This window comes from Peromyscus californicus, unplaced genomic scaffold (assembly GCF_007827085.1).
Source record: "Peromyscus californicus insignis strain IS unplaced genomic scaffold, ASM782708v3 Scaffold_6__1_contigs__length_162567912, whole genome shotgun sequence".
In the NCBI taxonomy this organism is placed as follows: domain Eukaryota; kingdom Metazoa; phylum Chordata; class Mammalia; order Rodentia; family Cricetidae; genus Peromyscus; species Peromyscus californicus.
This window is the reverse complement of record NW_026294584.1, coordinates 64280791-64295499: the sequence shown is the minus strand read 5'-3', so window position 1 is coordinate 64295499 and position 14709 is coordinate 64280791. Positions and strand designations below refer to the sequence as shown.

At 43.7% G+C, this 14709-nt stretch overlaps 1 protein-coding gene across 1 annotated transcript; it reads left to right on the top strand.

Annotated features, from left to right (window-relative positions):
* The first annotated feature begins 4970 nt into the window (after nt 1-4970).
* Nucleotides 4971-12955, top strand: Cnpy1 (canopy FGF signaling regulator 1). Its single transcript, XM_052721699.1, has 3 exons — nt 4971-5120; nt 6826-6922; nt 10724-12955. The coding sequence occupies exons 1-3, from the start codon at nt 4971-4973 to the stop codon at nt 10759-10761; spliced, it is 285 nt and encodes a 94-aa protein (XP_052577659.1). The 3' UTR covers nt 10762-12955.
* The last annotated feature ends 1754 nt before the right edge of the window (nt 12956-14709 follow it).

Below are 14709 nucleotides of genomic sequence, written 5' to 3'. Positions count from 1 at the left end.
TAAAATAAAAAACAATATTTTTTTTAAAGTTTGTATTTGACAAATGCATTTGTCTGCAGTGTAGATAAGGCTCAGTAATTATTTGGTGAATGAATAAACAAATTATTTTTATTCTTATTTAAATTTTGATCTTTTGAGACAGAGCACTGTAGTCCAGGCTACCCAGAAACTTACTGTGTAGATCAGGCCGGCCCCGAGCTTTCCTCAGCCTTAAATAAACAGAATCTTGTCCTGCTCTGGTCTGTAGCCACATTGGTGGCACTCTGGCTTTCTCCTACTGGGGAATTTTGAAGCAGCAGAATCCCAGCACCATGCTAAGTACAGAACAAATCTAGGTGCTTGGTGATACTGTGCCTGAGACTTTGCTTACAGGACTTCACAGAAGTTTGAAAATGGCCGATTTTTTATGGGTTGCTGTGCTTTTGATTTTACCTAATACATTCAAAATTTAATAGGTTTAAAAAAAACTTGCAGAGTATTTTTTAATGAGAAACCTAATAGCAGTGGAGATTTAATATTTAATAATGAGAGAAAGATACTTTTTTTTTTAACTTTAGAAGTTGAGTTACATGACCCCCCCCTCCCAAATTCAGTGATCATTAATCCTGACCCACGGTATGATTCTTTTTTATTCTCTTCTGTCACTGTGAAGTTGAAGATAACCTCCAGAATAAAAAATGTGATTGGAGTCTGGCGGGGGGGGAATTCCCCTAAATCACAGGGTTCTCATTTTGCTACGAATTTTCAACTCCTTGAGAATACATGCTACTGATCGGTACCCTCGTATGCTAATGGTAAGGACAGAAAAACTTGCAAAAATAGCCTTTCAAATCAGAATGATTTGTTTCCATCATTCAGATGGTAAGGAATACATTTCTTGAAGGCGAGGACACTATAGTGGTTGCAGGGCCTGTGCAGCCCACAGGCCTACCTGTACAGACAGGGAAGTTTGTGAAATCTTGAAACACCAGTGTTGAGAATTTGTGATGTTCCAGCTGCTCTTTAAATACAGGCTACCAGAAAAAAATCTCTCTTATTAGTTGAGTTTGGATGTGATCCCCCCCATATATATATATATATATATTTATATATATATATATATATAAACTGGAAATCCATCAACTTTTATTATTTCTTATCAAAATGAATTCCTACAGATTTGTAATCATATTGTCTCATAAAACCAAACAGCCAACCAATTTGCCTATTATATGAAGGAGTGTCATACAATTAACATACAAGCTAATTATATGTCTCATCAGCCTACAAGAGTTTCCGAATCCAAGCCTAAGGTGAGGAGTGGTAACTTTTTGCATCTAAATATTGACTTTTAGCTAGTATCAGTGGTCAGTCCATTCTTTAAAGAAGGAAAGTTGGCAGTTAAACAGGATCCATGTTTGCTATAAAGCACTTAGAATTGCTACATTAACCAACCCTCAGGAAAGGAAAATCTTTGCAACAACAAGAAATTATCAGCCACTAAGCAGGTTAAGTGCACCTTCATGTCTGAAGGAAAACTACAAAACAGCCACGAAGATGAATGAAGTTTATTGGCAACTGTCAGGCTGTGATGGCAGAGAGGGGACGCATCACAACGAACGTCTCCACGTCCATTGTGCTGTGACATAATTGTATTCCTGCCTGGTTGTGATAGCTATCAAGCAAGAAATTTGCTACAAGATTAACAGAGACACAGTAATGAAAAAACATGGAGCATGCTGTAATTGGCTGTTATTAAAGTGTAGTCATAGTAGTCTGTAACGAACTCCCTCGCTGCAGACTCCTGGAGAAACCCCAGCCAGAACTTTAGGCTACTTTTCCAAGTTGTGGTCTGGTACCTCTCAAGCCCTTTCCCCTGCCCGCTTCACAAGCCAGTGGCTAGGAGACGCCTAAGGTGGTGGGGTGGGGGTTGGATACTGCATGTGCCACATGTGATTTAGAGGTGAAGGAGGGCTGCAAAACTGGGAGATGTCAGGTTTACTTTGATTGAGGTTCCCAAGGATAGAGAGGAAAGGATACTGGATCACTTTTACATTTCTAACATGCTATAGGAGTCCGCATAAAACAGTGAGAGAACTGCTGGAGAAGCCTGACCGGGTTCTCCACTGACACAGTGGTGGCAACAGGGCCCTTTCCATTCATATTTTAATGAGGCCAGTATCTCTGAGACAGTCCTTGCATGGCGGAGGCGAGGTTCCTGGAAGATCACAAAGGGAGTCGCTTTATTGACAAGTTCCATTCAAAACCTTCACTGTGTACAAAGAAAGACTTGGTTCTTATTCCACTTGTCTCAGTACTAATGCATTCTTAGAATTGGAACAATTTGGGGGTGAGATCAATTATTCTGTGAACAGTCTTTAAATTTACTAAAGGTGGTTCAGCTGAGTGGAATCATATTAATGTAGATTTTAATACATGTATAAAGAACTGTGGTGAGAAACATCTTTTAAAAATATTTTTCCAATATCCGGTGCTCAGGGATTTTAAGATCAAATTTTGAAGACTCTTCCGTAAAATGACCTCAGCACCCTCATGTTGGGAGGGCTCTCTTGCCTGAATTTCCGGAGGAGCTTATAGTATCGTGTAAGCCTTCAGCCAGCAATTGCGTCTGGTTTTAAAGACTCCTGCAAAGGGCCAGCTAGCTAACGCCATTCAAAAGCTGTCAATCTTCAGACTTTAAACAACAACAACAACAAAAATCAGTAGAAATTCACACACACACACACACACACACACACACACACACACACACACACCAACCTATTTGTGTGAAAGTGGGGCACGCTGCCTCCATATCCAAAGGTGTAAGGTTATACTTTAAAAACAACTCACTGTTAAGCCCACTGATGGTTTTAAAGTGGAGGAGCTGCTTTCAAAAAGTGCAACCCAGGAAAAATATGCAAAAGTAGAACCTCTCAAAAGTAACGTGTAGAAAGAAGGCTTTCATGGTTTTGTCCCAGACTTACAGGGCTGAGCAATCTTCTGCATACAGCTCAGAGTACTAGGTCAATTTGAAAGGGGAAGAAAAACAGAAGAGTTTCTAGGGAAGCGACTAGAAACGCTTAGTGTGTGAGGAGGGTCTTGGCCTGGTAACAGGACTGCGTTTCCCAGGGCCCTCTTCAGCACCCTGGGCCCTCCTACCCCAGGCCCTGCCCCACCCCCACGCATAGTCTGTTTGCTTTTCTGATGGGGGAGGGAAGGAGAAAGTGAATTTCCTGGTTGCTATTAGTTTTTTGTTTTTTTGTTTTTTGTTTTTTTTTTTAAAAATAAACGATCCCATCCTTCGCTGTGACTTGAAATCCTTTGTGGACAACCAGAAACTGCCATTTATGTGTATCAGTTAAGGAAAGCCGCTCAGCACACTGGTACCCCTGAAAGCACCGGCCATCGTCATGTTAAAGGCCCGCTTTGAGTCATTAACGTAAGAATTTGCCTTTGCGATCCCTAGCCTTTCCCAGTGCCGCCCCCCCCCAGCACCCACCCCCCCCCCCCCCCCCCCCCCCCCCCCCCGCCACGCCAAGTTTACCGAAGTGTCCATCAGTTACTCGGTTTTCAGATGAGTGAATAAACCTGTGATTTCCCTTTTTGCAACTTACAAAGTTTGAAAAGCATAAATAAAATGCCAGTTGTGATTGAAAGTGCCCTTAAAGAATTTTCATTTTTTCACTGTATATACATTTATATATAATATAATATATATGTATATATAAATTTGGTGAATTTGGAGGAAAGAACCTGACACCTGCTGCAGAGTGTGCTCACTTTAGTTCGCAGACGTATTTAGTTAATTGCTCTTGAGAAGTCAGAACCTTGAGAGTTCCTGGCGGCCTGAGGTTCACCTGGGCCGCAGCAGGTGCGGGGTTGTGACCGTGCGCGCTCGTAGCGCGCGGTTCCTGCGCTCCGCGTAAAGCGCACTCCCAGGGTCGGTTCCTGGTGGACGCTGGGGGCAGCGGCGACCTGGGGGTGTTGTTCGCGGGCCACGCCGTCCGCGCTTTCATGTTAATTGCGAATCGGCTTTGCGGCCAGATGGCGGGGAAGCGCCGGGACCCTTTGTGCGCCCTGAGCGCGCCTGTGAATGTCGCGCAGTCCTTGGCACCGGAAGGGTTCACACTGCGTGTGAAAGGGGACAAAGGGGGCTGGATATATCAACATTGCAGAAACCGAGTTCATTTGTCATGCAGCCCCTTTCAGCGCGGTTGTCATGCAAACTTCCTTCTTTGATCAGCAGAGGGTGGAGAGCGAGAAAGAGCGCAAAGCCGCGGGCCCGGCCGGGCGCCCTTGGCGGCTCCACGCCCCTTCCGGAAGGAGCCGCGGGGACCAGGCCTCCTGCACCTTGACCCGTCTAGACGCCGCACGAGGTTTTGTCTTGGTTTCCAAGGACGCGGGGTGCTCTTTGACCCGCGCCCGGGGCGGAGGTGGTGGCACGGAGCCCGGCGCGCCCCGGCAGGTCCCGGAGGGAGAGGGGCGCCCGGGACGCGCGCCAGCTGTTCCCAGAGCAAACCGAGGCCTGTGAGGGGCGCCCCGGGTCCCGCTATCTACGACTACCACGGCATAGACCCGGCACAGCCGCTGCGAGATGCCTGGAAGGCGAGGGGGCAGCGAGACTTGGGATGGGCAGAAGCGTGGCTTCCGCACAGAACTGATGCGCTCTCGACGCCCCCATTTTCCTCCCATTTTCTGTGCTTCAGCCTCTACTCAACAACTTTTTTAAATGACATCTATAAGTACAGTTTCTAGATTATTCAGTTTCTTACTGTCCACTGTCAAGCATGTTGTTTTCTCGCTAGAATTTAAGCTCGCGCTAAACTACATAAAGAACGGTGCAGCTGCTTCCGTTGAGAAGCCGTCCTTCCACGTATCCTCTGGACTCGCGTGTGCGTAGGCAAGTGTCCTGGCTGGTTCTGTTCTTCTTGTAGGTTCCCCTGGCCCAGTCCGAGGCGTTCCTCGTCGACCTTTTGGATAAAGTGTGTATGCGAATGAACGATTACCAGCTGGAGGACGACCCAGTGACCAAGCAGAAGTATTTTAGGAGATACGCTCCAAGAAAGGGAGACAAAATATACAAAGAATATAAAAAGTTCTTCTTTTATTCTGATGCCTTCAAACCTTTGAAATTCGCGGTAAGCCTCCCTTTCTAAGAGCCTGCTGGGATCTCCTTTTTTCTGCTTGTGACTACTCTTGAGCTGTTGATGAGCAGTGGACAGTCAGGCACATTCACATGCCCTAGTGTCCTGTGCTGCCCACTGCTTAAGTCTTAACTGAACACTTAGTGACTTGGCTTGTGACACATCTCAAGGATCGTGGCCTCCTCCACTGATTAGTTTGGAGATTGAAGGGAGTTTTATGGAGGTGCCCTGTCCTGGTGCACATTGTTTATCAGGACATTCTGCTGGTGTGGGGTGACTTCAGCCTGTCTTATTTCTAAGGGACTGGGTTTCCACCTAAGGAAGTGCAGGGTTTGTGGTTTCTAGGCTGAAATCTGAACGGAGGCCAAGAGTCGTTTTCAAATATTTATAGCTAAATGTTGGAATGGTAACCCCAAGATCCTCTCTCCAACCCCCACAGGCTTCTCAAGGAGTGTTTTCCTTCAGTGAATTCAAGTTTTGTAGCTCAGGCTAGGCTACACCAATGCTTGGGGTCAAGAGCACAATCCCACATTTCCTTCAGTATAAAGTTGATTTTACCGAAGAGTTGGCCTCTGGCTTACTAGGGTGTGCCTGGCAAAAGACATTGCAACATATTTCCCCTTACTTAATGCTGTGGAATCACACAGTGATGGGCAGGCCTGTTTAAAAAATGCATTAAGTTCACACAGTGGCCAAAATGTCAGGCGTGCTGCAGCCCCAACATGGGGCTGGAGCTGACATTTGGAGATTTCATTTTAATTAAAAAGTGAGGGCAATAATTCAGGGCTAAAAGCCCCATGGAACTTGGATGGTGATGTGAGTGTGTTTGTCTTTCACAGGTTTTAAATAAACACATTATAGTGGAATTTAAATATTTTTAAATGCCATTTAAAATTCTTAGAGTCTTGTTTAATGAACTCAGAGATGGTTTACAAGTCTCCAGTGAATGGCCATCAGTAACTCACAGTTCCAAAAAAAAAGGTAGCCTGGTAGTTCTTGATGGGAGAGACACTCCAGGCAGAATTTAACACTTTCAGATCCCATGGCAAATGTGTGCTTCCTCCTGACTGAAGTGTCAGCTTGTTTTATTTTTATTTTTTATTTGCTTTGGAGAGCAGACCCAGGATTTGAGCTAGGTTCCTAAAGGGTCGATAGAGAAACTTCCCAAGTGACTGCAAGTGCTCTGCAGCTAAGCTGGCAGGTGCCATTGTTGTGATGGCTGAGGAGCCTCAGTTGTTTCCAATTTTCAAACCACAAAGTGTATTATTCTGTTAAATTGTAAGGAAGCTGGCTTAACCATTGCCAGATGTGGTCTTTAAAATGTTGAAGGAAGTGGGAAAGGAAAGCTCTTGGTTGCTTCTTGTCTACTGCACTCCAGACTTCAGGAATAGAAAGAAACATAGCCAGCCATTTTCCTTCCTTCTTCCTTCTTCCTTCTCCTCCTCCTCTTCCTCCTCTGAGGTCTTCCAACACGGTAATCATTTAGTTAAGTCTCAGGAAAATGATACAATTAGCCTTTCTGGAGGAGGGTTACTCTTGTGCAATGATGTATCAAACCAAAGGTGCCAAGGAAAATGGACTTCCTTGGTTACATGCTTTCCTGTGTTCTGCTACTAAAATGTCGCTAAGTCTGTGCTACTAAGGGGCCCTCCCTGCCCATGTGCCTCTGCTCACACGTGTTGCTATTGTGTTTCTGCAGTGCGAAGCCATCATTGAAAAGTATGAGGATGAGATATTCGCACTTATCGCCCAGGAGGCACACCATCTAGCTGACATGCTGTGCAGTGAAAAATCAGGTACTGTGTCTGATGTAACATGTGCTCCAGCCTCGCTGCTCACCCGCTGCTCTCACTCCTCCTTGCACAGCTCATCTGCAGCCTAGGCAGGCTGCCTCTCTGCCAGCCCCGCTCAGCTCCGACCCAGGCTTCTAGGGACAGGACCCCTGTGCCAAAAAACCAGAGCTACCGAAACCCAGGCAGGAGCCTTCCCTGCTGACTTTCCTCCTCTGGTTTTTCAAAGAATTCAGACTTTAGTTGTTAAGAACTGAGTGACCCCAAAGCCATTGACTTTAATTTTAAAGTCATAGATGTTTGGTTTTTCTATCCTGGCCCAGGAAGGGATGTGCTTAGGTATATTTTATAGCTTAAGTATTTGTTCTAACAACAGAATTGGGGTTTTTATTTTGAAAGAAAAAGCATTAAATGTTTTTGCTTGTCTGGGTTGGGGGATATGTTGGATATTTTTTCCAGGTTCGTTCCCCTGTGTATCTACATCTTAAAAAGTTTTTTTTTTCTGTCTCAACATGTTTAAATAATACTTGCTACATATTTCAGACATATGTATGCCCACTTAGAAACTAGAAAAAAAAATGAGCAGAACGTTATCTACTGTATACCAAGGTGAAGCCTATGACGGCTAGCCCCTCCTCAGTCTGCTCTCATTTTGACACGTTTATATAGAGATAAGAACAGAGTGGGTCTGTCGAGCAGAGCTTCTCAGATGTCCTTAGGAAGAAAATGAATGAGTTTATATGAAGACAATGGTTTAACCCAGTATAGTGCCCAGTAAGCAAAAACTTGAGGTTAAATTCAGCAGGTATTCATAAAGAGTATGTACATGTCACCAATATATCAAATGTGGTGCTCAGGAATAATATTAAAGGAATATTACTGTGTGCTTGTAGCTATGCGTTGGTGTCATTAGAAGTTTCTAGATAAGAGGGCCACATACTCACTAACAAGACAGTTTAAGTTTTCTCACTCTGAGCAGACAATAAGGTTGCTTTCTATTTAAAATTCCATTCCAGTGGGAGCCTGTAGAAAAATGCAGTAAAATGATAGAGAGAGGATTGTTTGGTAGCCTGAGATGTTTTATATTGTTCTGTAATCACAGAATTGTGACATTCACACAAGTTCATGGTCATACTTCCCAAAGAAAGGCTTGCTGAGGTTTTTCAATCAGTTTGGTTGTGTTAGGTGTATGTTAGCTTTTAGTATACATATGATGAGCAGGGTTTGAAATCTTTTTGCTAATTTTCCTTGTAAATAGCTGAATCAGCCATTGTCACCTATGATGGACACCAGAAATGACTACGTGAACACCTAGGCATTCCAGAAAGACCTAAGAGGGTGTCAGCCACTGTCTCTGGGAGTCCCTGCCCCTGAATTAAGAGTCTGGGGGGGAAGACTGCTCCCAGGTTCAGCGATTTGACACAGTCAGTAATGTTAGCAACCTCTCTTCATTTTCTATATAGGTGTAATTGGAAATAAAAATGAAAATATAAGTGTGGCGATAAACCTAAGAGACATGTAGGGCTGCTAATGTGAAAGAGAACACCAGACGACTGCATTTGATTGCTTTTCAACCCTTCCCTGCCAGCAGCTGGGCTGTGCAGAGTTGGAGGCGACTGCTCTGCTCCGGCGGCAGCGTGGTGGATAGAGCTCTTTCAGGCTGGGCTTCTTCATGAAGCTTGTGATGGATAGATACAGCAGCTTATACCCAAGCCAAAAACTGTGACAACTTAGTGTTTAACAGAGATTGAGCACCCTTGGCCCTGCAACTGAAGCACTGTGAGAGCAAGGTAGACTGCTTTTTCAGACTGACATAAATTATTGCCAGAAACAGTTCAAACAACGTCCAGTGATACAAATGCCAAGCCACCAGCCAAATCTCTAGTTCTAGAGGTATCTATGCACTAAATAATTACTTGTCTCCCTAAAAGCAGTAGGTGAGTATTACCCCCATTCTCAAGATAGCATCTTGTAAGTAATGTATACTCATGGAGCAGTTATTAGTTAATGTATAATTGCCTGACTTCCAACATACACACAGGGATTGTGTCACATGTACACACACACACATACATACACACACACCACACCACACCACAGAGCTAACCTGGACTACATGAGCTCTGTCTCAAGAAGAACAAATTTGCAAATCAACTCTCGTGAATGCAAGAGTAACAAAGAGGTGCTGTGATTCAGCACATGTGATGGCTTCAGATACCCACGAAGAAAGGTGACGCTTTCACATCATAGAAAAATTCCTGGTGCCCTAAGGTGTCATCTACAGCACAGTGCAGTGTCCTTTCCACCAGAGCAGGGCACCAGCTGTATTTCAGAGATTCAGCATGTCTTGTGGTAGACAGCAGCTTTGCTGTGGCCTTTCTTCTCTCAGCAATGCAAACCATGTCTCAGGACTGTGTCCTATATGTACGTGTGTATGTGGGGGTGGGGGAGTACACCACATGCAAGACGCCATCCTGAGAACTAGGAAACGCCCGTCTGTCGCTCACAGGGAGAGACGTAATTATTTAGAAAATAGATGTTTCCAGAACGAGAGATTGGCTGGAATCTTACTGTCCTTATCTAACGTACACACCGTAAACAGTTCTGCTCTTTCCTGCTATGTCTAGATCGTCTCCCTTTCTCTGGAGCAGAGCAGATGAGGACACAGTCTGACTCTTCAGTGTGTCAAGGCTCAGTCATTCGCCCATGAGGTGACAGACATAAATGGGGAATGATGGAGAAGACCTGTCCATGTCACAGGGCGGCCATGTTTGAATTATGAAGTGCCACAGCAGGGAGACTCTCATAAACACTGGTGTCACCAATGAGTGGGGGAGATCTCAGTGAGGGAGGGCGCTGTCTGGATCTGTGGGTGCCACTGAGTTGAGTTGGGAGGAAGGAAGGTCACTGAGCACAGTCTGCTCATGGTATAAGGCGGGGGGTGGGGGGCAGGTTTATTCCTCACATGTCTTTTTTCATAGACAAAAGAAAAAAGAAAAGTAACTTTGCTAGGTTTTTCCAGTGGCGTCTTCTGTGGCCTAAAACACCGGCACCTCCTGAGGGTTACTTTGATATCTTGAAATCAAAATAACTAAAACCATGATATAATATGATATAGACTGGGACTCAAAATACAACTGTATCCATACAAGGTAGAGGACATGGGGCTGTGGTTTGTAAGTGAATGGCTACACTGGTGCCCTGGAGATGTAAGGGCCTAAGTGGAAACAGAAATGTGTTCTATATTAATCACTCTGTGCTAATATCCAATCACAACACTTTAGAAACATCTTAACAGAACTCATGGTGTAAGACAGCAAGTATCTAGAAATGGGCCAGCCGACATTTAAGTGGACAAGTATCTTCAATTTTATCTGACTTCTCAACCCGAGAGGGGAAACTTAGATTCTAACACATAAACGATCTTTACTCTCAAAGGCTAGTACGTTTCGAATAAGTTACATGGCTAAAGCAGTGTGAATCAAAACGCTAGTGCCTCCCGAGTTCCGGGCCAGCATCCTCGCCCATTCTCACTGTGAAACACCCTGCTTATATCTCCCTTAAATGTTCCTGCCTCTGTGGGGGACCTCCAGAGGTGCTTGGTCCGAAAAGACCGGAAGATGAGGTGAGAACAGTTGTGTTGGCCTGTCACTCATTCTGGAAGCTGGGCTCGGGGTATGGGTTCCTTTCTACTTTTCTGTGTCCTTACACTTGCTTTAAAATACACTGCCACCCATGTGGGCCTTCTGTGGAGAAAAAAACGACTCAGTGACCTGGGATTTACTCATTATGACTCTCTTTTTCCAGATCTGTGTGGCACTCCAGTCAGTCGTCCCGAACCCTAGGAGTGAGGAGTGAAGTCACAGCCCCAAAGGTCACTGTGCGCCTCACGTCTTGCGACTGCCGTGATAAGGAATTTCATCTCGTGTCTGCTCTTGTCTCATGCGTGATATTGGTTTGAAAATCTCTGACTTGGCATCATGACAAACTCCAAGTCTTCTCTTAGGTGAAAAGAAGTTTATAAAACTGAACACCCCTTTGCATATTTGGATGGAAGCTGGGTTGGCAATAGAGCATTAAATTTAGCCGTGGGGAAAAAGGTGAAGCCATTTCTTAAGTCAGTAGGGATTTAAGAGTGGGTACAAGTGTTTCATAGCAAATGTGTCTGACACATCCATCTACGATTTGCTATTTGGAAAGAACTTGGTTTGATTTCTCAAATATTTGATTGACCACAAATTCAAGGCATTCAGTTGCAACTAATGCCATGGGTTGGTTATTCTGGGAGGTTCTGTACGGTACTTGTAAAGTCACTCCTCTCAATCAGGAGTAGGACTTACAGATGTGGAGATTCTTAATTTTTAGAACTTTATCCCTTAGATTCAGTAGAATAAGCTGGGCAGTGGCGGTGCACGCCTTTAAATCCCAGCACTTGGGAGGCAGAGGCAGGTGAATCTCAGTGAGTTTGAGGCCAGCCTAGTCTACAGAGTAAGTTCCAAGACAGCCAGAACTGTTACAAGGAGAAACCCTGTCTCGAAAAACCAAGTCAAAAATTAATTAATTAATTAATTAAAAAGATTCTGTGGAATAATTAGAAGAGAGTGAATAGCTAGTTCTACAGTGAATGGCCATCATTCACCTGATGACACAGTGAGTTCAGAGGATTCCGAAAGCGAACTCGTAGTGGATTTCAAACGATAACAGCACTGAACGTGTTCTTGTCTTGCTCAAATCTCTCTTGGTTTGTTTTCCCCTCACCAATCATAGTGTGTAGATTTTCCTATCAGCTGATTTCTCACTCTTCTGTGGGACTTTTATTTATGTATTTATTTTTGGATGGGGAAAGACATTCACCTTTACCACACTTATTGTAACAAAATGTAATAACAGTCACTCCCGAGTGTTCTCATTGTCTCTGCTAAATTTGCATTCAGTGGAATTGAACTTTAATTATTCAGCATGTGAGGGTACAGGTTACACCTGTTTAATTAATGAAATTTTCATCATTGTCAGTGAGACTTGCATGGGTAACAGGCAAATTTTGTACCGGAAGATCTAAAATGAATGTTTATAAAACCATCCAGAAATTGCACTATTCAGATCATTCACTGGGCTCCTCGGCCAGAATAATCCTTACATTTGTTAAAAAAAAAATTACCAAAATGAAGAAAAGAGATTTCTATTTTTCTCTTCCCCCTAACTTAAGTCTTAATGTCACTTGTTTATCTGGGAAACTGAGAAAGTGTGCTTTTGCGATATGTCTGTGGCTGGCGGCGTTATAGGACCTCTGTAACCCTGAGATTCTGTGCTCCAAACAGACAAGGAAGAGGAGATACAAGGGCAGGTGGTGCTACTTCCCAGCGGGGAAGACAATGTTATTTAAAGCCTAGCCTGAGCTATTGTGGGAGATGTCACCAAGGGAGCGGGGGTGTCCTTGTCCCTGTATCTTATTTCTGTAACCTGTAAGATTGACTTGGCCTTTGAGATAGGAAGTCTTTTTAGCATTTTTCTTACTTGGACTTTCTTGGTAAATGCGCACTAGGACGCTGTTTCTTAAAATATGCCTTCATGGGCTCAAGGCTGAGAAGGCGACTCCAAGAAGACTTCCAACGCCAGGTTCATTGTCACCTGCGGGGGCGGGGAGGGCTTTACACAGATGTATAGTCAGACCCTTTGCTTCCCAAATTTTCTTGGCTTCCTCACCGGACAGGATCTTGGATCTTACAATGGTTTTGGTATCTCATGACTCATGGTTTTTTTTTTCCCCCCTGTAATTCTTTTCCATATCAAGCTTGTTGAGCTCATGGGAATGTCTGTAGCTTACTGAGCTGCTGATTAAACCTCCATTGGATTGAGAATTACTCAGAACCCTGGGTCCCTCTCTGCCTGCTTTGCTAGGTTATAGTAGTAGAAGAGAGAAGCGGTGTTGGTTGGCCACTCTCCTGCCTTCAAAATGACACCAAATACAAAATAAGATGAAAGGCCAGGGAAGGCCACTACCACAACTAAAAACAAGCAAAAACAGAAATAACAAAAACATTCAAGCTGCATGATGGAAATTTCTTAGAGTTGACAGAAATCAAGCTAGATTAAGGTCAAAAAATAAATAATAGTAAGAATAATAATATTAAAATTCCTAGGAAGAGGGTGAATAATAAAAGGCAAGAAGAGGAGACATGGTCCAGTGAGATGTGTGTTAGGGACTCCATGGAAGCATCACTTGAGCCTGGATCCTCAAAACCCACAAACCAAACTGACCAAGACAAGATTCTTGTCGGTTTGCTAAGAACAAGCCAAGACTGCTGAACGCATTTCACTAGAGAGCACACAGTAGAAATGAGCCAAAGTCCTGACAGGAAACATCAACACTTACTTAGACAAGTCCTAAGACATAGTCAAAGCAGGAGCTCAGACATACGTTTCTCAGCTTTGTGTTGTGTTTATTCTTACTTGCATAGTTAGATGTAACAAAAAAAGTTTGACCTGTGTCTTAAAATTCAGATTATGGTGGGATATTGGGGAAAGTCTATCTTTTATGCTTGTGTGGTCTGCTTTTAAGCTTCATGCAAACTTGTGAGCTAATTGTAGAGTTAGAAATGTTAAAGGCTGGGGCTGAAGAAATGGCTCAATAGTTAAGAGCCATCGGCTGCTCTTCTAGAAGTCCTGAGATCAATTCCCAGCAGCCACATGGTGGCTCACAACCATCTGTAATGGTATCTGATTCTCTCTTCTGGTGTGAATGAAGACAGGTCACTCATATACATAAAATAAATATGGAAAAAAAAGAGAAATGTTAAAGGCCAATCAGCATGTAGCACCATTTGGTAGCTAGACACAGCGAAGAAGTACATTAAAACATTGCAATAAAAATATACTTGTGAGACACCAGTGTGTTTTTATTATGACTTCCTGCCTGCAATATAGTTCTCTTTGTACGTTTATTTGCTTTTAGAGCAAGGAAAAAGGGTAAATAGGAAAGATCAAATGCAATAAATAAGACTGAAATATGCCTGAGAATCACCTAGGAAGGGATGCAGGGAATGGCATTGTCCTACTGGAGTGCTTGCTGCCCTGTCTGGGACATGTGTGGACCAGGGGCTATTGTCAGGCTTTGGCATTGTCTGCCCTGTGGGAAAGATGATGGTGTTCATGTAATGATGGTTGATCTACTTCCTGTTACTGCTTCATCACCAGCAGGAGGTTTGCCTCAGAAGGGAAGTGTGTGGAAACAGAGTTGGAAATGTCATATCGGCTCACTCCCCTTCTGATTCTCTGAGTAGAGTCCAGGAGTAGAAAGACGGGTGGTGGGTAAATGGGTAGGTGAATGGAAGGATGGGTGGATGGATAGGTCAGTGAGTGGGTAGGTGGATGGATGCATGGGTCAGTGGGTGGATGGATAGATAAATATTTAAGTAGAAAAAATTTAGATACTAAGTTTAAAACACACAGGGAGTAAATAAAATTTGGACCTGAGAAATGCAGTTGGAGCTTTTTCTGGAAATTTCTTTAACTCCTTTCAGAAAACAGCGTGCCTATGCTTCACATCTTGAAGAATTATCTTCAACATCATTTCTGAAAGAGAAAAATTATTGAAATTACAACAGAAATGATCCCACCTCACAACAGTAAGATAACTACAAAATATTTTTCCAATACTAACTTGCTGAAAAACCAACGTGTGGTGGAAGGTAGAGTCTTGTAATATGCCGGGATCACAGGACACAGATCTAGAACATTCTGTCAGGTCTGTCATGTCCTCCAAACGCAGCATAAAGCAGAAGCCGGACCAAGCA

Excerpts from the sequence above, each read along its gene's own strand:
- Cnpy1 (XM_052721699.1), top strand. The coding sequence starts at position 4,971 with ATGCGAATGAACGATTACCAGCTGGAGGACGACCCAGTGACCAAGCAG. Across the intron at positions 5,121-6,825 it reads TCAAACCTTTGAAATTCGCG|TGCGAAGCCATCATTGAAAA; the intron begins GTAAGCCTCCCT and ends GTGTTTCTGCAG. Across the intron at positions 6,923-10,723 it reads GCTGTGCAGTGAAAAATCAG|ATCTGTGTGGCACTCCAGTC; the intron begins GTACTGTGTCTG and ends CTCTTTTTCCAG.